Source organism: Amblyomma americanum, chromosome 7 (genome assembly GCF_052857255.1).
Source record: "Amblyomma americanum isolate KBUSLIRL-KWMA chromosome 7, ASM5285725v1, whole genome shotgun sequence".
NCBI classification, from domain to species: Eukaryota; Metazoa; Arthropoda; class Arachnida; order Ixodida; family Ixodidae; genus Amblyomma; species Amblyomma americanum.
The window spans coordinates 175078683-175103981 of NC_135503.1; the positions used below are offsets into that span (position 1 = coordinate 175078683).

Genomic DNA, 25299 nt, shown 5'->3' on the forward strand with positions numbered 1-25299 from the left:
AACCACCACTGGACTCCTAATATAGGAAGAGACAAACACTTGGACATGTTCATTAACGCCGTCCAGAAGGACATAATTTATGCCTACAAGAACCACACTCCAGGGAGGCAGAACTTGTCTAAAAACGAACAGGATGCATTGGAGGCTCTCAGCAGAAGGAGAAATATAATCATATACCAGCGGATAAAAGAGGTGGTATAGTTGTCACGGACAGCGAAAAATACATTGAAGAAGGCTTCAGACAACTCTCTAACATTTGTTTCTATCAACGTCTTGAAGCAGACCCAACTCCGCAAAACCAACATTTTATAGCAGAGACTCTGCATCAACTTGCGAAGAATGGGGACTTAGTCCTACGTTTACCTAAATCCCTCACCGCACCACACCCGTCGCCAGGCCGATTCTACATGTTAACGAGAATCCTCAAAGAGAATAAATCTGGAAGTCCTATAGTATCCGGAACCGGCACGATTACGGAACCAATTTCCAGTTACATTGACACACTAATTAGACATATTCAAACAACCCATTCATCCTACATATGTGACACAAACCATTTACTTCGCACAATAGCAGGTCTCAAACTCCCGGAAGAAGCCTTCCGGGCAACATTAGATGTAGTCTCTCTCTACACAAACATTCCTCATTCCGATGGCATCAAAATCTCTTATCGAAGCGTATGAACAAAAGAGAAACGAGGAATCCCCTGTTCCACGTCTTTTAGAAATACTGGCGAAAATTGTACTCGAATATAACGACTACGAATTCAACAATCAACTCTATTTGCAAATTAAAGGCACAGCCATTGGTACAAGGATGGCCCCCACCTACGCCAACAACTTCATGCATAGTATTGAATCCAAATTTTTGGAAGATTGCCCCATTAAGCCCACCCTATACAAACGCTACTTGGATGACATCCATTTAATATGGACTGACACAGAGCAAGAATTCATACGTTTTGTTGAAGACTTCAACCTCGTCCAACCCGACATATCTTTCACTTACACGCACTCCAACACCACAATTGTCTTCTTAGATGTTGAGATGCCGGCAAACTGAGGCTAACTAACCACCGGTGTATATAGAAAACCGACAGACCGTCAAGAGTACCTACACTTCCAAAGCTGCCATCCTCGTCAGTCTAAAACAAGCATTCCATACTCTCAGGCATATCAATTTAGAAGAATATGTTCCCAAGATGAAGACTTCGTAAAAAAATTCCAAATGCATGCGAGTAGTACTTATTAAGCAACAATACCCCCCCCCCCCCCCCCCCCGCCGTTGTCGACGATGCCATTGAAAGGGCAACTAAACTCAACCGAGACCAAATACTGGAGGGACGTCGATACAGCTAGCAAACAGATCACCGGGCAAATCTCGTACTTATCTTGACCAGTAACCCGCGTAACGTTAACCAAATCCCCAGGAAACATTTCAACATTCTCGAACAAAGCGAGCGCCTCACCAAAATTTTCACTGCTGCCCCTCACGCAGCCTACAGACGAATGAAACAAATTAAAAACATTCTAATACACTGAAAAACAAATAACCAGCCGATTTTGGGGTGCCGGCCCTGTCGAACAAGTAGATGCCAGGTCTGCAAACACATACAAACATCAAGCTCGGCAGTAAGCACAGCTTTAGGCTTCAAATGAAAAAATTAATGTCAACTTTGATTTTGATTCCTGCAAAGCAATATACCTCCGAGAATGAAGTGTGTGCAGTATGCAGTACATTGGGCAGACCGTCAACCCTCTACGAATTCGATTTAATAACCACCGCGCGCATATCTTATCCCTACTCAACCTCCCCTTGTCAAAACACATTAATCAGAAAAGTCACCCATTTGATGCAATTAAGTTAACAGTCCTACCGGGTGGGTTCCACAACACCCGAGAATGAGAGCAACGCGAGTCGTACTTTCTTTACAAATTTGGAAGAATTCTTTATGACATCAATGAAACTCCAGGTGTATTCTCCTCCATCCGCCCATTGCAGAGCCAGTGCTGACCTTACGAGTGCCTGCTTGACATACCTCGGTCGTTTCTGGCCTGTGGCACCTTTTTCAAGCTTCGCCCATCCGCTTATAAAAATTTCTCCATCCCCCACCCCATCCGACCCCAATCTTCCCAGTTCAACCACCTTGCCGAGCGGGGTGCAATTGAAGAACCCTCGCTTAAATGCTGACGCCATTCACATTTACTCCCCACTTGACACTTTCCCAAACTCGGATGTTTTGCCGTCTTTTTTTTTATGTGTGTCTGGGTGTTTTCATGCACAGTGCACGTGTGCCTAGTTAAGCTAAGGGCCCCGCTGATTCGGCCTTGACTGTGGGTGCCGAAGAGCTTCCAGATGAGGGAAGTCTCCTGCGCTGTCTGAATTTTATTGTTTTTATGTTTATTCTTTATGGCCGGGGAACGCGAGTGCGCACATCTCTAATTTTTATCTGTTCGACGATTCCGCCACCGTCTATTTCTGTGCAACTTACTCGCCCCCGCTCTGTTGTCACCTTGATGGTTGGCTATTATCCGGTCCCGCTCCTCGTTTGTCTTTTTTTCCCGGGCCGGCTCCCCGCGGCTCCTCGGGAGGCGGCGGGGGACAGCGCATTTTTCTTTTTCCCTGTTTTTCCCTCTTTCTTTCTTTTCCAGTATTTTTTCTGTTCTGCCCAACTTCTTTCCAGCATCCGTTTGCTTGTTGTTTTGTTCATGTGTCATACATGTGGCGCAATGCCAACTCCTTAAGAAGAGGAGGAAGATCGCTGTAACTTCAGTCTTGAGAAAAGACAGGCTCTGTCCGAAATGTCGACTTAAAATAAAACTATGTCTAAATGAAGCGTTTCTCAACGTTGCATTTTACCTCTAGCAACCATATATATATATATATATATATAGACAAACAAATGAAATGAGGGGCTCGGTTGACAAACATATTAAGGAAACGAACCGTCACCGAAAACGTGGTACATAGGGGAATTTTCTTTTTTTTTCAGTTTCTAGTGCCAATCAATTGCCTTTAAAGAAAATGACTTATAAAGCAGCAGAAAAACAACCATGCCGCCGGTGGGATCCGAACCCACGACATATATATATATATATTAGTTCCGAAAACATGAGGTACTTGACTGCTTAAAATAATATACATCGAAGTATACGCTCCGTTTAAGGACACATTTTTATTTTACTCCACTTTCCGATCACAACGTGGAGTAAATTAAAAATGATTGCTTAAACGAATTGTATACTTCGAGATATATATATATATATATATATATATATATATATATATGTGTTGTGTATCAGACGGACGCCAGGCTGGAACTGAACAAACGTTTATTGAGACAGTGCCTTTTTATAGGCCGATGAACATGTGATCTGCCGACGACTGCTTGCGTGGCTGATAAGCGATACATGAAAATGCAGTTTAAAACATGCGCTATCAGTATACCACACTCCTTTCTCCTAAGATTTGCACAATCCAAAACGGACTAGCTAGCCATTAATGCCATAACGCAGGACAGGCCGTCGAACACGCGTTGATCTTCGCGGCTCGACCGGTACTTGGGTGGCTTGGCCTGGACTCGCCCCAGGGGTTGCTTCTGGGCTAGCAGACAGCGGCTGTTGCTGCCTGGCTGTAGGAGGAAGCCTGACGTGGTAGTCCTCACTTGTGACTGGGTCAACTACGAGCCGCGTCCAGGCGCTCCTCAACTGGTTGCGGTGCCTGTGATGACGCTCGCCGTTGTTTAGCTGTACCACGTACGACACCGGACCTCTGACTGCCACAACACTGGCAGCCTTCCACCTTGGACCTGGGCAAAAGCTTTTAGCGTAGACCGCGTCACCGACACGAAACCTCTTAGTCTCCGGTCGTTGTAACTCAGGCGCGTGTTGCCGGTCCGGATGGAGTCTGTGTAACGCTGACCTCAGTCTTCGTCCGAACATTAACTCTGCTGGCGATTTTCCCGTGACCGAATGTGGCGTCGTGTGTTGCTTAAACAGAAACCGGGAAATCTTGCACTGTGTCGAACCTTCCTGCTGCTTCTTCAATGCTTCTTTAACTTCTCTTACCATCCTCTCCGCCCTACCATTGCTGGCTGGATGATAAGGTGCAGTGAAAATTGCACGCACGCCATTACACTTCAAAAACATTTGCAACTCTGTGCTAGTGAAAGCTGTGCCGTTATCTGAAACGATAACGTCCGGTACACCATGTGTCGCAAACATCTTCCTTAAGCTGTTGACGACAGCCGTAGCTTTCATGGATGGCATGATTTCGACTTCAGCCCAATTGCTGTACGCGTCTACCACGACTAAGAAAACGTCTCCTTTGACTGGGCCAGCGAAATCAATGTGCAGTCGACTCCAAGGCTGATCTGGCTTGATCCAAAAATGCACTGGAGCCTTGGCATCACTTTGCCGGTTATTCTGGCACGGATGACAGTGCCGAACAAACTCCTCAATTTCGTGGTCCATCTTCGGCCACCACATGAGCCCTCTAGCTGATGCTTTCATGGCACTCATCCCTGGATGATTTGCATGCAGGAGTTGCAGCACATTCTCTCTTGCTGCGGTTGGAATTATGACGCGATTCCCCCACAGTATGCAATCACGATGCAATGACAACTCCGACCGTCTCATCTCATAAGGCGCAAACTTGCTGTCCACTTGTGTTGACGGCCAGCCACTGAGTAGCCATTCCTTTACCCGGGATAGAACCGAGTCCTTTTTGATCAGCGCAGCAATGTCCGCCGCTTGCAGCGGTGCGCAGTCGACCGCTTCCAACAAGAGCACGTCCCCAGGCGGTCTTGGCTCGTCCTCGTCTCCCGGGGCTGGTAGACGACTGAGTGCATCGGCGTTGGAGTTGTCTTGGCCTCGTCTGTACTCAAGGTGGTAGTTATACGCAGACAACAGTAAAATCCAACGCAGCATTCTGGGCGACACAACTTCGGGCACTCGCTTGTCCGTGTTAAACAGGCCGAGTAACGGCTTGTGGTCTGTTATCACTGTAAATTCTCGCCCAGCTAGGTACTGGTGGAACTTTTTTACGCCAAAGACCACAGCCAAACCCTCTCTATCAATCTGAGCATAGTTGCGTTCACTGACGCCAAGAGTGCGAGAAGCATAAGCTATGGGCTGCTCCTTCCCGTCATCCGCACGATGGGCTAGCACTGCCCCCACCCCCACAGGCGATGCGTCGCAGCACAAAATTAAAGGACGCTTGCAATCGTAGGGCACAAGTACGGCGTCTGAGCTGAGTAAATTTTTCAGTCTCTCAAAAGCCCGCTGATGCTCACCTGTCCACTTCCATTCGTGGTCACGGTCTAGCAGTCGATAAAGCGGTTCGGCCGCTTCCGTCCTGCCCTTGAGGAAACTGCTGTAGAAATTCAGCAATCCCAAAAAGGCTTGCAGCTCCTTTTTGCTTGCGGGCGCAGGCGCTTGCTGGATGGCGTCCGTCTTGCTTCGGCTGGGATGTACTCCTGAGTCATCAATCCTGTGTCCCAAGAATTCGAAGCTCGTCTGGTTAAATTCACACTTGTCCTTGTTTACTCGTAGCTGTGCCTTCTACAGACGCGATAGCACAGTCTCTAATCTCTCGGCGTGCTCTTCGGCGTTACATCCAGAAATTAACATGTCATCCAGATAAGCTTTCACTCCGGGAACGCCCGCTAACAGCGTGTCGATGACTCGTTGAAAAACCCAAGGTGCGACCGAAATGCCAAACGGCAGCCGCTTAACCTTGTACAGTCCCTTTATCGTGTTAACTGTGAGCACCTCAGCCGTCTCGTCGTCTAGCGTAAGCTGCTGATAAGCTTGGGCTAGATCCAACTTGGTAAAAAACTTGCTTGAACTTAGAGCTGTGAGCATTTCCGCTGTAGTGGGCAAGGGGTATCCACTGCTCTTAATAGCTTTGTTTACGGTACTGCGATAGTCGCCGCAAAGTTCCATCTTTTTTTCTTACCACTACCAGTGGTGTTGCCCAGTTGGAGTAGCTGACGGGCTCCCATACACCTTGTTGCACCAAGCGGTCCACTTCGTTGGCCACGTCGTCCTTGAGGGCCAATGGAACTGGTCGACTTTTGAGGAACACCGGTTGGGCGTCATCTTTCAGTTCGATGTGAACTGGCGGTCCGTTGAAGCCAGGAAGGTCTCTGCGAAACACCTCGGGAAATCGCGAAGGCACGTCCTACACGTTTACTTGCTGTATACCCCGCAAGCCAATACCTAACGGGTTAAACCAGTTTCTCCCAATCAGGCTGTTGCCTTGCTTCTGTACTACGAGCAAAGGTAGCTTTGCCTTCCTGCCTTTGAATTCCACCAAGACACTTGCTTGACCCAGCACGGGTAACGCCTCCTTTGACCAGGTTACGATAGTTGTTCCAGAATCTTGCAGTGGTATTTTACCGTGATTCCTTTCAACAACCCTGAACGTATCTTCACTCACAATTGAGCACGATGCGCCAGAATCAACCTCCATCGGAACTTCTTGCCCCTCAATCGTTACTTGAACCATGAACTTCTGTTCTTGCTCATTCACTTCGCACAGGGAAAACAACGCACTCATTTCGTACACGCCCTTGCTCTTATCTCCTTTCTTCTTTTGCTCATACGCTGTCTTCCGAGCAGTTCTACTGTCGTCTTTCGACCGACAAGCCTTAGCTATATGTCCAACCCTTTTGCAGTTGAAGCATGTCGCCTTTCTAAAACGGCACAAATGTGGAGCGTGCTTACCGTTGCACCGGTAACAGCTGGACCCCTCCGCTGGGGTGTCTTGCTTCGCACGGGTTGCTTGTACCATTTCCTGGCAGTCCGTCTCGTATCGACCGTGTTTGCGTATGTCTCGCTGTTGCTTAGCGGTTGCTTCTGCAGTTGTGGCCAAGTCATACGCAACCTTAAACGTAAGGCTGTGTTCTGCGAGAAGTCGCTGTTGAACCCCTTCGTTCCGGAGTCCGCATACGAAACGATCCCGCATCATGACGTCCAACGGGAGTTGGGCGCTGCCAAAACCGCAGTCTTCGACTAGCTTCCGAAGCGCCGTGACGTAGTCCGCAACCGATTCCTCGGCAGCCTGGTTTCGCCTGTAGAACAAAAACCTTGCATACAGCTCCGAAGGCTTTGGATGCAGGTGCTTGCGAACGGCAGTCTTGATTTCTTCGTAGGTTGCTGCTGTCGGTCTTTCTGGCTTCACCAAAGTTACGATGAGCCCGTACACTTCTTCGCCGCAGCTGCTCAACAGGACTGCTCTTTTCTGCTCTTCTTTCGTTATCTGGTTCGCTTCGCAGAACATTTCCAGGCGCTCGACGTATTCGTCCCATGACGCGTTCGTGCCGAGACGATACTCGCCGATCCTGCCGACGGCCATCGCCGTCGCTGCCTCGTCGCCAACTGTTGTGTATCAGACGGACGCCAGGCTGGAACTGAACAAACGTTTATTGAGACAGTGCCTTTTTATAGGCCGATGAACATGTGATCTGCCGACGACTGCTTGCGTGGCTGATAAGCGATACATGAAAATGCAGTTTAAAACATGCGCTATCAGTATACCACAATATGTTAGCAGACAAGTTAAAAGAAATAAAACGCCGGCTAGTTTGAAAAGCTTATTAAGGAAGCTAACGGTCACCGAAACGAAAGTAAATATGGGATTTATTGTATTTTGCGGGGCTGATCATTCCATTATTCTGTCGTAAAAAGAAAATACTTTAAAGAAGCAGAAAAAACAACCATGCCGCCTTCTTGATCCGAACCCACGACTTCCGAATATCTCGTCCTGTGCTCTGCTAACTGTGCTACGGCGACGGCTGTACAATCTGCTGCTCTCGTGGGTATTTATGTTTATTACGTGTAAGCAAACATTTGAGTGTTCACCAGCGTTGCCCTCGTCCGCAGCGGCTGACGTAGCACGCCCTGTATTACCGCGAGTGTGACGTGGAACGTCATCGAATGGCGAGGGCGGAAACTGTGCGAGAGAACTCTTATGCCACCTATGGCCTCAAGACTGCCCGAACTGAGACCCTCGTTAAGCTATTAGCAGACAATGAAAAGGAAATTAGGGCTCGTTTGACAAACATATGACGGGAGCTAACAATCATCGAAACCAAAGTGCGTAGAGGATTTTTTTTTACTTTGTACTGCTGATCATTCCATTAATCTGCCCTTTAAAGAAGATTACTTTAAAACAGCAGAATGAACAACCATAGCGCCGGCAGGATTTGAACTAACGACCTTCGAATATCGCGTCCGGTGCTCTACCAACTGAGCTTCGGCGACGGCTGTCCAATCAGCTGCTCTCGAGGGTATTTATGTTTATTATGTGCAAGATAATTTTTGAGAGTGTTCACCAACACCACCCTCGTCCATTCGGAGGAAGTGGGTCCGGATCCAACCAGCTGCATGGTTGTTTTTTCTGCTGCTTTAAAGTAATTTGCTTTAAACGACAGATTAATTGTATGATCAGCACTACAAAAGAAATCCCCTAAGCACTTTGGTTTCTATGACTGTTAGCTTCCTTTATATTATATATATATATATATATATATATATATATATATATATATATATATATATATATATATATATATTGGAACGAAGATGGTCCAGCACCAACGCGAACAACGACGAAGCGCGTGCGCCGCCCGTATTCACCCGATTCTTGGCCGATCCTCGAGTGTGGGTATGTGTCATCTTTTGATAGGATAACAACAACATAATCGTACGAACGGCTGAGCCGTCATAACAACTGGGACGACCGCGTCAAGCTTACCAATGTTATCTTTTACCTCAGCGATGTCGCGAACCTCTGGTTCCGCAACCACGAGGCGGACATTCCCACTTGGACCATTCTAAAGAGCACAGTTTCGGAGGTTTTCGGCCGTCCCGCCGTGCGGAAACAGGGCGCTGAGCAAAGCTTGCGCGTCCGAGCTCAGCACACGGACGAGACTTTCACCAGCTACATTGAAGATGTAGTTGACCTCTGCAAGCGTGTTGATCCGGCTATGTCCGAGGCTGACAAGACCAAGAACATCATGAAGGGTATCGACGACGATGCTTTTCAGATGTCGTTGGCGAAGAGTCCCACCACCGTTGCCTCGGTGTATACCCTGTGCCAAAGTTTCGACGAGTTGCGCAAGCAACGTCTTTGCGCGCAGCGGCCTCCTTCGCCTGCCGACATCTCCGGCCTGGCCGTCAACCACGATTTACTTGCTACCATAAAAGACTTCGTGCGGGACGAGGTCGGCCGGCAGCTCTCGCTCCTATCTCGCCAACCCCAGTCACCGCCCCTCTCAAGTATGCCGAAGCTGTCACACGACCACCGCGACCGCAGGCTTATGCGTACGTTCCTCCAGCGGTGCCTGCGTGTGTTGCTCCACGAAACCGCTTCATGCCCGCTACCTCCAACTCTCGGCGCACAGCTGACAATAGACCGATATGCTAGGCCTGCGGTCTCCGGGTCACGTCGCGCGCCTCTGTTGACACACTCTTCATGCGCCTTTGCATTCTCTGCAGACTACCTCGATATAGACCGCACCTTTCACACAACTTTCGGACCACCACCTCACGGGACCTCTCCTGATCGCGAACTCGGTTGCCAGCCGTTCATTTCCCACCTGCTCGCCTTCCCCGCACCGCCGCTCACTGTGACCCATGAGGCATCGCAACGTCCCCACCGATTCGGAAAACTAGCAGCCGCAGTTCCTGGGGCACGAACTGCGCACTCATCGCCCCGCTTAAGTCCTCGTCTTTCTCCGCCGAATCTTCTTGATGTGTTTGTAGACGGTGTCAAGACACTTGGGCTTGTGGACACTGCGGCCACGGTTGCTGTAATTCACGAAAACTTCTGCGCTCACTTCGCAAAGTTACCACCCCGTCTTCTGGACTCACACTCCGTACAGCCAGCGCAGAGCCCGTTCATCCTTCTGCCGTTTGAACTGCACGCGTCATCATCGCCGATGCTTTATATGTGGCCAAATTTTTAGTCCTCCCTGCAAGCTCCCATGACGTCATCCTTGGATGGGATTTTCTATCCCTCCACAGTGCCGTCATTGACTGTGCCCGTGCGTACGTCGTCTTCTCTCCACTCTGCGATGCGCCATTTGACGAGCCTCCGATTCGCCGTGCTGCTAAGCTCGTTGTCGCTGAGGACACTGGCATACCCCCTGACAGTGCCGTGCTCATCCCTGTTTGCGCCGCCTCTGCTTCTGACGCCACCGTTCTCTTCACGCCTTCGCCGGTCCTTGCCTCTCGCCGACACCTATCTCTTCCCTTCGCCGTCATCGACATTCACCATGGTTCTGCCGCCATCCTCGTCTCTAACACCTCATTCTCCGCGCTCTCCCTGCTCCGTGGCGAGTGCCTCGGCCATTTTGAAATCGCTGATTTGATCTCTGCTTGGACACTGATGTGACCTCATCCAGTGCCGACGTCGCTGCCCTCACCCCATGTCGCGCTACTCCAGATCACCCGCTGTCTTCGGACATTTTCGACCGCTCCATTCACCGCTCTCTCGACACGGCTCACCGCGCGCAGCTCCTTGCCCTGCTCAACCAGTTTCGCTCATCGTTTGACTACCAGCCCACTTCTTTGGGCAGTGCGACCACTGTGGAGCACCACCTTGGCACCTGCGCCCATGCTCCTCTCCGCCAGCGCCCCTACCGTGTGTCGCCTCCCGAGCGCCGCGTCATAACTGAGCAAGTTGACGACATGCTACAACGCGGCATTATTAAACCATCCGCCACTCCTTAGTCATCCCCAGTCGTCCTGGTGAAAAAGAAGGATGGCTCGATACGATTTTGCGTGGACTATCGCCGGCTTAACAAAATTACGCGCAAAGACGACTACCCGCTACCACGTATTGACGACGCCCTTGAGTGCTTGCAAGGCGCCGAGTTCTCCCTAGATCTCCGTTCCGGCTATCGGCAAGTCCCGGTGGCTGAGTCCGACCGTTCTAAAACGGTCTTCGTCACCCCTGACGGACTCTATAAGTTCAACGTGATGCCATTCGGCCTGTGTAACGCTCCCGCAACGTTTGAACGGCTGATGGACAACATCTAGTGGAACGTTTGTCTCTGCTGTTTAGATGATGTCGTGTTTACGCCCGATTTTCCGACGCATCTCAAGCGCTTGCGCCAGGTACTGAGCTGCCTCACCAGTGCTGTCCTTCAACTTAATTTTAAAAAAATGTCACTTTGGCGCCCAACAGCTGACAATTCTCGGCTACCTCCTCTCCAAAGACGGCGTCCTGCCAGATCCTGACAAACTCCGTGCTGTGGCTGACTTCCCTAAACCGACTTCTACAAAACAGGTGCGCCGATTTGTGGGTCTCTACTCCTATTTTCGGCAATTTTCCCCCAATTTCGCCTCTACCGTCGCGGTCTATACGAAACTTCTTAATGGTCTCGCCGACCTGTCTACGTGGGACTCGGGCTGCGGCGACGCTTTTGCGGCGCTCCGTCGTTTTCTAACCTCACCACCTATTCTTCGACATTACGATCCCAGTGCTCCTACTGAGGTGCACACCGACGCAAGCGGATTCGGCCTCGGTGCTGTCCTTGCCCAGCGCAAGCCTGAATTTGCTGAATACGTCGTTGCGTACGCCAGCCATGCCCGCACCAAAGCTGAGTTGAACTACATCATGACGGAAAAGGAGTGTCTCGCCGTAGTGTGGGCTCTAACAAAATTCCGCCCATAATTATATGGCAACCCGTTCACCGCCGTCACCGATCACTACGCCTTGTGCTGGCTGGCCTCACTCAAAGATCCCTCAGGGCGACTTGGCCGCTGGGCCCTCAGTCTTCAGGAATTCGATATTACCATAGTTTACCGGTCGGGCCGCAAGCACTCCGACGCAGACGCCTTGTCACGCTCGCCACTGCCCTCTCCTGCGCCCTCTTCGCCAATATTTGATTCCGTACTCGCAGCGCTGACTACCACGAAACATAAATACTCACGAGTGCAGCTGATTGGACAGCTGTCGCCGTAGCTCAGTTGGTAGAGCACCGGACGCGATATTCGGGGGCCGTGGGTTCGGATCCCACTACGGCATGGTTGTTTTCTTCGGCTGCTTTGTAAGAATTTTTCTTTAAATCAAAGATTAATTGAAGTATTATTCTCCTACTAATCCGCGCTATAAATTAAAAAAAACATTCCCCTATGCCCCTTGGTTTCGGTGACTGTTGGATTCCTTCACGCACGAATTTATTTATATATATATATATATATATATATATATATATATATATATATATATATATATATATATATATATATATATATATATATATATGATATTGTGAGGCTGATGATATTGTGAGGGACTCAATCTGAAACGCTGCCATTCGTTCGAAAGCCTAGATATTTTATCCGTTATCATCGTCTTCTCCTCTTGCTGTATTCCTCACTTCCTCATCGCCTTCGCTACCGCTGGACATTCGGCAACGACTGCGGGTCTGAAAAAACACAAGCGCCGCCACACAGCACATTGTGAATTTTCCCGGATGAGTCTCTTTTTCAAATGCGACACATGCACTGAAAAGTTTCTTTTTCTACGTCTGTGGGAGCCCGCCTCAAAGGACGAAGTGCACACACGCCACGTATTGTCCGCTAAGCGTGCGGTGATGGTGTAGGGCCCATCGAATTTCGCGGCCAGCTTTCTGAAGCTCCTGACGCAGCCACACTTCATCGCCAACCTTGTAGCAAGGTGCTGACCGACGTCTACGGTTGAAGTTACGCTTAAGTGCCTCTTGCGCACCGGACGCTCTCTTCTGGGCTGCTGACCTAATATTCTTGCAGGCTTCCCGTCCTGCCACGGAGGTTCCAGTGTTGATTAGTGTTTATAATTTGGACGCTGCTGTGAGCTGAGGCTGCTGGCCGCACACAACCTCATAAGGCGTTGTGCCGGTTGAACTCTGTAGGGAAGTGCTCACAGCGTAGGCTCCCGGTCAAAGGTACTTCCCGACATCTTTGATACTTCGGTGTGCGGGTTTCACGGCGAGTATAATGACATCGTCTGCCCTACCACCTTTCGCCTCTCCAAGAACTTCGAACTCCACCACCTGCCCTTCCCTGATACTTCGATGTCCTCCGCTGTTCTATCGAGGTGCGGTGAAAGAAAATGTCCTCAAAGGTGTCGGTGCGATGAAGGAAGCCGTAACCGCGCGCCACGTAGAACCACTCTAACGTGCCTTGCACACGCTCCCGGCAAATCGGGGCGCTCTTTGGGTGCTCCACCTCCCAGTATTGATACTGCAAGCGCGGGCCCTTGCCAGGCGTCGTGGAAGAAAAGTGCATTCCGCGCTGACGCGAGGTGTCCTGCAGTACGACGGCCAGGCACACGAAGGCCTGGACGGAACCGGCCTCTCAAGTGGATAGGATATCCGCATAAATGGCATCGTACAGGCCGTCGACGACATACTGCCTGGCGGCAGGCACGGGCCACGAGATGTTGGCGTGAAGCTGAGCGAGCTTCGCTTAAATGTCGGAGGTGACGAACTCATCAGGAGCTTGGCGCCGCGATCGCATGCGCATGTACTTCGCATCATGCGCGCTTGGAATTGGGGCGAAAGCGGCCACGAGGGATGCCGTCCAAGCCGACCAGGTGGAGCAGTGCCGGCCTTCATACTGGCGCCAAGCCTGAGCGGCACTACGCGCAGACGATCTTCCGCCATGACCAGAATGGTCTTGGAAGACCAGGCAGGGCACCGGGCATCCGATTCGATGGCCTCAACCCACTGAACTGGGTCGTCAGGAAAGTCCCCTTATTCCGGCTGCGATGCTGCATGAACGTGTGGAAGGCACCGCGGTGCGGCCAGTCGTAGCCGCGGGGACGGAGGTCGTGAGGTCGCGCAGTGGCTGGCAGATGGCGGACATTAATTCGAGAAGGAGGGCCTCCGAAGAGGTGTGGACCTGTGCCGGTTCCACCGAGGAGCATTGAAGCCGTCAGCGGAAGAAAGGGAGGCGAGAGGCTCCCAGATAGCCGGTCTTGGAACTTCCCGGCCGCTGCGAAGGTCCAACTGAGGGGAGAGTGCCGTCGGGTTGGGGTCGCCGTTCTTGTCGACTGCGCCAATGTAAAGGACTCAAGCTGAAACGCGGCCGTTGTTGTTATTGTTGTTAGCCTATCAAAAGATGGCACATACCCACACTCGGGGATCGGCCAACGCGGACGTTCGTTTGGACGCCTAGCCTTTATTCGTCTTCATCGTCTTCTCCTCCTGCTGCATTGCTCACTTCCTCCTCGTCTTCGCTACCTCTTGACATTACATATGCTTTGTCAAAGAAATTTCAACATGAAATGGTTCTTAGCAGAAGCAAAAGAGACAATTTTGTTTGCTTGTGACTTACCCTATTAACCAAGCTTCGCCTTGTTAGAATGCTTCATCCCGACTATAGCTGGTGTTTTCGCGAACATTAGAGTACAAAAATAGGAGATACAAGAACTCACCTGCGAAACTTTCAAAAACATACTTAGTCCTTGTATGTGCACTGGTTACCTGCCAGAATAGACATAACCTGCACGTGTGAAAGATGACATTTTTATAAGTTCTGAAGCTATACAGGGCTGAAACTTGGAGGCTACTAGTACACTTTTAATTAAATTTAGGACTGTCAGCGAGAGATGAAAGGAAACATTCAGAGATAGGTGGCAGTAATGATTAGAGAATACATGTGAGCTGATGGTAACCTAGCTGTCCGACATCAGGTCCATATCCGAGTGCTAGCTAGATGTGTCTTCTTGCAGGACTAGGATGGTTGGAAAAGCTAAAGGCCGAAGCAGAAGGAACAAGCAAGATGTGACAGATAGCTCCTAGATGGGGAGCCTAGGCAGCTAGGATTGCTATTCGTTCTGACGTTCTAGTCTATATCTCCTGCCATTTTCATGTGGTCATGCATATATTTTATGCAGTTTTGTCCACAAATAGGAGCCCATGTGAATTTGGCGGCCATCTTCATCACTGACAGATAACTAAGTCATCTTTTCCAACAAGATCTGAAAGCTGACTTCCATATCAGTTCTTATGTTTGTGTTTGTCTTCTACTACATGAGATTAGTGTAGGCGCTGTCCACTGGCCAGATTTGTACTCTCTTTTAGTCGCTGTTTTTGGTTGCGGTTTCCATCTCATACGATTCCTGTGTACAGACCGCCCTCTCTTACAGTAAAGTTCTAAAGCTGTGTGTGAGTGCTAGTCATTTGTTTCCTTCTATCTATATATTTGTCGCTTTTCACACCATTTGTTCATCACAAGCTCTTCTAGATAATCAAAATACCTCGAAGACGATATTCTAGATAACGAGCAGTTTATTAGAGTGGCTAAGTAATATGCAAGGCATCAGAAAAAATTTGGAGGACGCTTAAGCTTCGCCTTTAGGAGCCGGACGCGACAGAGTGACACACAAGGTTAGCAGAAAAATAAATACCCAAGTCAGGAAATCTGAAGAATTTGTTCACGGCCACTTCATGCGTCAAGATTAGTGGTTGCAGGCATTCTGAAAACACAGAAAAGATATCGAACTTATTTGCCTGATCGGACATATCTTGTACGTTGTTAAAAACGAGAAAATGATCAACATATCTGCTGACCATGTGTGTTGGGCTTATGAACCGCGAAAAAGCAATCTTGTACTTCCTTTTGGTTCAGCCCACGCAAAACTAGTTAAACGAGCAATTGTAAAGTGTTGCTTTTGCTGTGCTCTCGAGAAATAGGGAAACACCAACTGGATTCTGCATTCTCTAGCCAGGTGACCCGGTTGAGCGGCTCTGGCTATCCATGCACAGTCTTGAGAGTTGAGAGTCAGCGCTGTGTGTGTCTTGTGTGTCCCTTCTGCGTCCGCGTCTTTTGCGCTGTTTAAACCAAGTCTTGTTATCCGTTGCAGAGAGCATGCTCAAAGAAAACATAAAAGTGGTTCCAAACAACGACGGAGCTGACACAGATTGGAGAACGAATGTGACGGTATTACCTTACATGCACACCATAGCCGACCAACTCAAGACGGGAAAGAGCAGGTGTACATGTGGTGCTTTCCGCACCAGAGAAACTCTCAAAACTGTGCAAGAAGGTGAATTCCATTGTCACTCTGAGCAATTCCTGCACTGTTAGGCACAGGCAACCATTCGTAGAGTGCGCGAAAGACGTAGTCTACACGATAACTTTGCCCTGTGGCCGAGTCTACATTGGCCAAACGGGCAGACGTCTTAACGAAATGCTCATGGAACATAGCAATAGCTTCATCGGGGCATCTCGTCGCCTCGGCATATACTGCCGCGATTGCCAACAGTGTAAAGAACGTGACCTCTTTTTGGGAAGAACCTCAATCCTTCATAAGTATGTCAGCAAAACAGTCAAGGCGATAGCTGAGGCTGATGACATCGCGGAAAAGGAGATTACTGTGTCATCACTCCATCGGTGCTGTTAAGTGAAAAGGAGCATCATAACTTGGGAATTTCGAACTAGAGTATTACGTTTTTTGTTCTTGTGTGCATTCTGACATTTAGGTTTTAGCTTTATGTTTTCCTTCTTGTCCGGACGATAATGTGCTTCCTTGCGGTTTAGAGCTGCTACTAGTCTTTACATCACTTTTTCATTGCTGCGCATGCCCGCTGTACTCTATATGTATTCGCTGCGCACAGCAATAAACGTTGTTGAATTCGGCACATTGTGGCGTCTCCCCTCTTGTCCGTGTTCGTCTTTGCGCTGTGAATGAAAGTCTGCACATGATTTCTTCTGCCTGCGCACTACGCGTTGGCTGCGCGAGTCTTTTTCTTCGGCCGGACCATCGTAGCACGTGGTATGCCGCTACAGGGCCCCCCATCTAGCCAGGAAGCCGTGAGAGTGACGAATGGCGAAGGGTGGAGGACGTTGCCTTAAAACCAACACGCCGAGATGGACCGGCCCGGTCAGGAAGGGAGGCGGCAGCACAAGTAGCTAAGTCGTCAGAGTCGAAGTAAGCAGGCTGCAGGCGATCAATAGAGATGTTATCCTTCCGGCCGTTGAGAAGCAGCAGAAAGTACTTGCGTTGCCACTTGAATAAGGGTGGACGCTCGGCGTCGTTTCGCACAAAGACGTGCGTGCAGCCCTGGAGGTCGCATTTTATGTACACACGTACACACGAAGAGTAGACTCCCTAGGACGAGGAGAAACAATGTTACGCATAGCACTGCAAAGACGGCAGGGGCAGTCATAAACGGAAAGGTTGGCGAGTGGTCGAAGAATCCGCCCGGGACGCGAAGAGCGGTGCCGAACGTTAGCTCGGTGGCACTGGAGGAAGAGTCGCTGCCAAGAGCGGTGCGGATGCCCAGCATGACGAAAGGTAGGCCGCTAAGGGTAGACAGCTGGGTTAGTTGGTTGTTTGCATTATTATGGAACATGTTACCAGCGCAAGAGACAAGAACGAAGGGAGAAGACAGCATGAACGGCGTTCATGTTATCTTACGACCTTGCGCTGGTACCATGTTCCATAATAATGCAAACAACCAACTAGCCCAGCTGTCTACATTTAGTGACATACTTTCTAGTACATTGGGCCCCGCTATACCTACTTTTTTGTGTGTGAACCCTTCCACGACCCTTGTCAGCCTCTTAGTTGTGACCACATGCCGGGCAAGGGAACTCACGTTTGCACTCGATCATCGCCTTGTCCTACCTGGTGTTTGTGGCCTGTTTTCACCGTGCTTCCCATCTGCGCCGCACGCCAGAAGAATGACGAAAATCCTGCGCTCCGCGCGGTGGCGACAGATACGACACCTGCAGAACCACCTACGCACCTATGCCGCTTCAATATACCTAGGACAAAATGGCGAACCTCTTTTTCGAACACATACTCATCTGACTGCATAGAATGTCGACTTTCTGTGGAATTTGAGTGTCCGAAATTTGAGTGCCTTGAAGAAAGCGCATGCGCGACGTCAGCACACTGCGCCAAATCTAGTGAACTGTATTGGTGAGTGCAATTTTCCTGAAAACATGGAAGCTGTGCTAAGCCGCTGTCCAAAGTTTTGCATTCAGCCTAAATAAGAACATGTACAAATGCTCTCGGTAGTCAGGGATGTGGCGGCCGCAGCCAGCCCAGAGGACCAGGAAAGATGTTCGCTGAAGGCGTTGAGTGCCTGCGGAATAGGGGTGCCACTGTGGCCCCCAAATTTGAAATTATTTCAACTGTAAATTACCTGAAGAGCAAGGATCTTTCACTATTAGTGGGAGATAAGGAGGGCGGCTTCGCCGTGATGCCAAAAGCCCACTTCCGACAGAAGGCAAGCGAGGCTATGACAAAAACCATTGTACCGAAGTCTCTGTTCCTAGGCAATGTGAAAAAAAGGCTATCGCCTAATGTGAGGAGCTAAACCTGGACAAAGTGAGAAAAAGCATCGATTCTGCTGACGTAGATTCACTGAGCGCATTCTTCACTGTCAAGACCCACAAAGAATCAATGCCGTTCAGAACTACTGTCACTGAGAAGGAATCCTGGCAGGGCGCATTCTCTAAATTCCTGGAGAAGCACCTTAGACTGAAAACTAAACATTTTGACCGATTTTCCTGTCTGGTTGGGTTTGAAGACTTATAATAAACTGCACATCAACAACCAAAATTTTAACTTTAACCAAACGTTTCGAAGCCGACTCGGCTCCTTCATCAGGGGCGACTGAGGGCAGTAGCTAGCGTCTTTTAAGTATGGGAGCGAGGGGGATGTGGAAAGAACGACAGCTGTGTTGCGAATGGCGCGGGGAGGGGGGAGGGGGTTTTAGGCTGTTAGTCACGCTGGCGCACTGCAGGGAGGTGCATAATGGCGACTTTTTTTCGTTGCGTTGAAGAGCGAAGTCCCTGGGCATATACTGGGGGCAGATTTCCTTTTGTGCGGTTTATATTGCCGCCAATATTTGCAGTGTTTGTTCGTTTTTCAAATCTGCCGCGACACCACCTTATCGCTTTTTTTGCGACGCAAGACGCGGCTAGATTAATCTCGATTGATCGCAGCCAGGCAAAGCTGATTCTACGTTGTTCCAGAATGTTCTAGTAACTTTGCGCCCTTTATCTCTAATGTTCGCTATAAGCTTTAAATTGAGCACGGCCGACAGCGGCGGGCATTCTGTTCGACGACCGCCGAGCACGCTTGTCGCTTCGCCGCCGCCGAGTGATTCAGTCCATTTTGGGTGCAAGTCAGCCCAATAAACAGTTCTTTTAGAAGACCCTTTCGTCCGTCTTCATCGCTGCTTCGACTGCCGTCACCACTACGTGACATCTGGTGGAGGTGCGGGGTAACTTCCATGTTCCAGACGCCCCCTTCAAGTCGTGAAGCCAGCCCTGAGCGCTTCGCACCCGAGGACGAGCCAGCAGCTCAGCGAGCCAGCCGACGTCTCCAGGGAGAGGAGCCTGAGTTCGGGAAACGGCCGGACCGCACCAGACAGCGAAAAGACGCTGCTACCGGCACTGCAACCTCGCCAAAGATGTCGACACCGAACATACTGCAGCAGCCGCGGGTACCGCCAACTTTCAATGGATCCCTAGGCGAAGACCCTGAAGAATGGTTGGACCAATTTGAGCGCGTGGCGTCATTCAACAAGTGGGATGATGCGGCAAAGATTGGACACGTTTTTTTCTCATTGGATGGCTCCGCACGCACGTGGTACGAAAACTACGAGTCGTCCCTTACGACATGGGAGCTATTCAAGAGAGAACTATTGAAGGTATTCACCTGTGTCGTGAGGAAAGAAAGAGCCGAACGACTCCTCGAGTCCAGGATCCAGCTTCCGAATGAGCCCGTCCGCAGTTACGTCGAGGAGATGAAGCGCCTATTTCGCCGCGCCGATCCCGGGATGACCGAGGAAAAGAAAGTTCAGTTTTTAATGCGCGGCGTAAAAGAAAACTCTTTGCAAGCCTCGTCCGCCAGCCGCCAAAAACAGTCGAGGAGTTTATGCAAGAAGCCTGCACGATTGAGAAGACCCTCGACGTTCGAGCTCGGCAGTACAATCGCCCTTCCTCTGCCTGTGCAATCCGTTCGGACACGCCGGCCACCACCAGCGACAGCTTGCGGGAAGTTATCCGCGAAATCGTCCGAGAGGAGCTACGCCGATTACTGCCATCTTCCCCACAGCCACAAGCAGCGACTCTGATGGATGTGGTACGGGAAGAAGTGCAACAGGCACTTGGCACCCCGACGGCCACAGAACCCCAGGCCATGACCTACGCCGCTGCAGTAAGTACTGCTCAGCCCCAGCGACAGCCCCCACGTCCTCCCCGAGATGAGCCAATCGTTCCACAACGCCGCCTCCCAGCCCCCGCCTGCCCAGCCTATGACCGACGCTCAAGCCCCAGGAAATGCGACGCCTGGAGGACTTCCGACAACCGGCCGTTGTGCTTCCATTGCGGTGAGGCCGGCCATATTCTTCGTCACTGCCCGTACCGACGTATCGGTCTTCGAGGATTTGCCGTTAACGCCCCACGACCACGCTTCGGACAACGTCCGCACGAAATCGACGAGTACCTGCGTCGAGAAGAGTACACGCCGAACCGCTTTTCGCGCTCACCATCGCCGTCAACCTCGCGCTTTGCGTCGCCACGCCGCAGCTACGCAGCCGCGGTACGAGGAAGGTCGCCCAGCCCCCGTAGGGGAAACTAAAGGCAGCAACCTCTGGAGGTGAGGTTGCTCACGAGCTAAACGCCGAAGATCCTCCACCGACCACGCCCCATGAAGACGCTGCACCCGCGACGCCGCATGAAGAACCGACACTCGCTGCCCCGACGCCGCACACAATGAGAACCTCGACCACGACGCAAGCTACCTTGAAATCGACGCCGCCACCCAGAGGAGCTTCGACCACACGCCCTACCCGGGACTCGCATACGCGACGAAGCCGTGACCCGACGCCGAGAGCGACATGCAATGCAAGAGCCAGGACCTCCGACCTAGAAGTGACTATCGACGGCCGGAAAGTTACCGCTCTAGTCGACACAGGAGCCGATTACTCGGTGATGAATGGTACATTCGCTGCGCAGCTCAGAAAAGTCACAACGGCTTGGGACGGCCCACAAATTCGCACCGCTGTGGGCCACCTCATTACGCCATCAGGACGATGCACAGCGCGAGTGACTGTCAAAGGACATACCTATCCTGCGACCTTTGTTGTGCTACCGCAATGCTCCCGCGAAGTGATCTTGGGTATGGATTTCCTTAATGAGCATCAGGCGATCATCGACCTGCGATCCAAGCTGATCACGCTTTCGACGGACGAAGCCATCGCTTCGATGAAAACTCGGGAAAATCACGTTGCCCTAAGTGTCCTGGAGGAAGAAGTGAGCGTCCCACCCCGTTCAAGCGTTATCGTGACCGTAGGCGCCACGAAAGCCATAAAGACTGAAGCCATCATCGAGGGGAACATGCAGTTGCTATTAGACCGAGGAATCAGCATCGCAAGAGGCATCGCACATTTCCGCAATGGCCAGGCCGAAGTACTGCTGACTAACATCAGCGAAGAATACCGGCATATTAACAGAGGAACGACGATTGCTTTCTACGACGAAATATCAGACGTACGAGATTCCTTCGCCCTCTCCGACCCCTCCGCAGAAGATCCGCCTGACCAAGAGAACTCGCCCACTTTTGACATCAACCCAGCCCTGCACCGGAACAGACAAGACCAGATCCGCAATCTGCTTCAAAACTACAGTGAGTGGTTTTCGACATCGCCGAAGGTGCGACAGACGCCAATTGCCAAGCATCGCATTATAACGGATCAACATGTCCGACCTCTCCGTCAAAGCCCCTACCGTGTGTCTCCGCGAGAACGACAAGCCATCCGGGACCAAGTCGAAGAAATGCTTCGCGACGACGTCATCCAGCCTTCAAACAGCCCATGGGCGGCACCGGTTGTTCTAGTGAGAAAGAAAGACGGCGCACTTCGATTCTGCGTGGATTACCGCCGCTTGAACAACATAATAAAGAAGGACGTCTACCCCCTCCCCGCATCGACGACACACTGGACCGCCTCTGCAACGCCAAATATTTCTCATCGATGGACCTCAAGAGCGGCTACTGGCAGATTGAGGTCGACGAAAGAGATCGCGAGAAGACAGCATTCATAACTCCGTATGGGCTGTTTGAGTTCAAGGTGATGCCATTTGGTCTCTGTTCCGCACCAGCGACGTTTCAGCGAGTAATGGATACAGTGCTGGCAGGCCTGAAGTGGCAGATTTGTCTGGTATATTTAGATGACGTCGTTGTCTTCGCCTCGAACTTTGAAGAGCACCTCAAAAGACTTCGAACAGTACTAGACGCAATCAAGTCGTCTGGCCTAACCTTGAAAGCAGAGAAATGCCACTTTGCCTACGAAGAGCTGCTGTTTCTAGGCCACATCGTTAGCAAGGAAGGAGTACGCCCAGACCCGCAGAAAACAGCTGCTATTGAACAGTTTCAACCGCCGGCCGATAAGAAAGCAGTGCGCAGATTTCTCGGACTATGCGCATATTACCGACGATTTGTGAAAAACTTTTCGCGCATCGCCGAGCCCCTGACCCAACTGACGAAGGCAGACGTGCCGTTTAAATGGGAAGCGCCGCAAGCAGAAGCCTTCAAGGAACTTCAGCGTCGTTTACAGTCCCCACCGATCCTTGCGCATTTTGATGAAAACGCCGATACTGAAGTTCATACCGACGCAAGCAGCGTGGGACTAGGCGCCGTTCTCGTTCAAAAAAGTGACGGGCTGGAGAAGGTCATCGCATACGCTAGCCGTTCCCTTTCCAAGGCCGAGGCTAACTATTCGACCACTGAGAAGGAGCGCCTTGCCATCATCTGGGCTACGTCGAAATTCCGCCCCTACCTCTACGGACGGCGTTCAAGGTGGTCAGCGACCACCACGCGCTCTGCTGGCTTGCCAATTTGAAGGATCCCTCTGGCCGACTCGCTCGATGGAGTCTGCGTCTCCAGGAGTTTGACGTCACCGTCGTTTACAAGTCCGGACGCAAGCACACTGATGCCGATTGCCTCTCACGAGCCCCTGTAGATGCACCGCCGCTGGACGACGATGAGGATGCCTTCCTGGGACCCATCAGCGCAAGCTCTTTTGCTCAGCAGCAACGCTCGGACCCCAACCTAAAAGGCCTCATCGAGTGCCTGGAAGGCAAGATTTCTTCACCCCCCGCTTCATTCAAGCGAGGACTGTCTTCTTTCTGTGTGCAGAATGAGGTCCTTGTGAAGAAGAACTTTACAGCGAACAAAACAGCCTACCTCCTTGTTGTACCTACTTGTCTCAGCGAAGAGGTTCTACAGGCTTCACACGACGAGCCGACAGCTGGACATCTCGGGTTTACTCGCACCCTCCGCCGCATTCAAGACAAGTATTACTGGCCCCGACTGTCTGCCGATGTCGCACACTATGTGAAAACATGCCGAGATTGTCAGCGACGAAAGACTCCTCCCACACGACCAGCAGGATTTCTGAACCCCATTGAACCTCCCTCAAGACCCTTTCAGCAGATTGGCATGGACTTGCTTGGCCCTTTTCCAACGTCAACATCTGGAAATAAGTGGATCATCATAGCGACCGACTACCTGACCCGCTACGCCGAGGCGAAAGCCCTACCGAACGGAACAGCAGCAGAAGTGGCCAAATTTTTCGTGGAGTGCATTCTTCTTCGACACGGCACCCCCGATGTGCTCATCACGGACAGAGGAACAGCATTTACGGCGGAACTCACGCAAGCCATCCTGCGCTACAGCCAAACCAGCCACAGGAGGACAACTGCATACCATCCGCAGACCAACGGACTGACCGAGCGCCTGAACAAAACCATCGCCGATATGCTCGCTATGTATGTCGATGCCGAGCATAAAACCTGGGATGTCATCCTGCCTTACGTCGTCTTCGCCTACAACACCGCAGTGCAGGAGACCACCCAGATGACGCCTTTTAGGCTCGTCCATGGCAGGGATGCCACGACCACGCTAGACGCCATGCTGCCCAACGTTACAGAAGAAGAGAACGTCGACGTTGCCGCCTACCTTCAACGCGCAGAAGAAGCTCGAAGGCTTGCCTGATTAGGGATCAAAGATCAGCAGCGGTCCGACGCCAGACACTACAACCTACGAAGACGCAACGCGGAATACAAGCCAGGAGACCAAGTCTGGGTGTGGACGCCCATTCGCCGCCGTGGATTGAGTGAAAAGCTTTTGCGCCGCTATTTCGGCCCGTACAAGGTTCTTCGTCGGCTGGGTGAACTGGATTATGAAGTCATCCCTGACGCAATGACTGCATCCCAGCGACGCCGTGTACGACCAGAAGTTGTCCATGTAGTCCGTCTGAAGCCGTATTATGCGCGCTAAAGGCCGCTGCATTTCCATGCTCTATTTTCGCAAGATCCGTTTTTTTTATCTTACTAGTCGCATTATTTGTTTTAATGCATCGGGTCGATGCTTCTTTGAGAGGGGAGTAATGCCGCCAATATTTGCAGTGTTCGTTTTTCAAATCTGCCGCGACACCACCTTATCGCTTTGTTTGCGACGCAAGACGCGACTAGATTTATCTCGATTGATCGCAGCCAGGCAAAGCTGATTCTACGTTGTTCCGGAATGTTCTAGCAACTTTGCGCCCTTTATCTCGAATGTTCGCTATCAGCTTTAAATTGAGCACGGCCGACAGCGGCGGGCATTCTGTTCGACGACCGCCGAGCGCGCTTGTCGCTTCGCCGCCGCCGAGTGATTCAGTCCATTTTGCGTGCAAGTCAGCCCAATAAACAGTTCTTTTAGAAGACCCTTTCGTCCGTCTTCATCGCTGCTTCGACTGCCGTCACCACTACGTGACAATATTGTTCGGGGTGGTTTGGATATGCCAGGGTTCCAGAAGGAGCCTCTTGTGGTAATTTGTTTCGGTTCCCAGGATGCGGGTTCTTTCAAAGTTGATTCTATGGTCGGAGTCCTCGGAATGTTCGGCTACTGGATTGCGCTCTCTTGCGAATTTGCGGACGTCGTTCTTATGTTGCCGAATTCTTTCTTTGAAATTTTTGGTTTCGCCGATGTAGCTTGCGTCGCAGTCGGCGCATGGAATTTGGTAGACAATGCCTTGGGCTCTTTCTCTCGGCGGCCGGTCTTTGAACAGGTAGGCAAAGCGCAACAGTGTTTGTGGGCTTGTGCGCAACCTGGAGACCCGATTTTTTCAGGGTTCGGGCGATGGTTTCGCTGACACCTTCGACATAAGGTAAAGTGACGTATTTTGGTGGTGGCGTTGGTCTTTGTGCGTTGATTTCTTGACGAATGTTGTGTTTTTGACGTCGAATGGTTTTTTGAATTAAGTCTTTTTGGTAGCCGTTCATGACAAGTTCTTTG

General features: G+C 50.8%; 1 protein-coding gene across 1 annotated transcript; it reads right to left on the reverse strand.

The window, feature by feature from the left end:
• Window positions 1–3308: 3308 nt before the first annotated feature.
• Window positions 3309–7540, reverse strand: LOC144096768 (uncharacterized). The gene is made up of 2 exons (XM_077629647.1): window positions 5959–7540; window positions 3309–5490 (listed from the first exon to the last, which is right to left on the reverse strand). The coding sequence occupies exon 1, from the start codon at window positions 7357–7359 to the stop codon at window positions 6184–6186; it is 1176 nt and encodes a 391-aa protein (XP_077485773.1). The 5' UTR covers window positions 7360–7540; the 3' UTR covers window positions 3309–5490; window positions 5959–6183.
• Between the last annotated feature and the right edge of the window lie 17759 nt (window positions 7541–25299).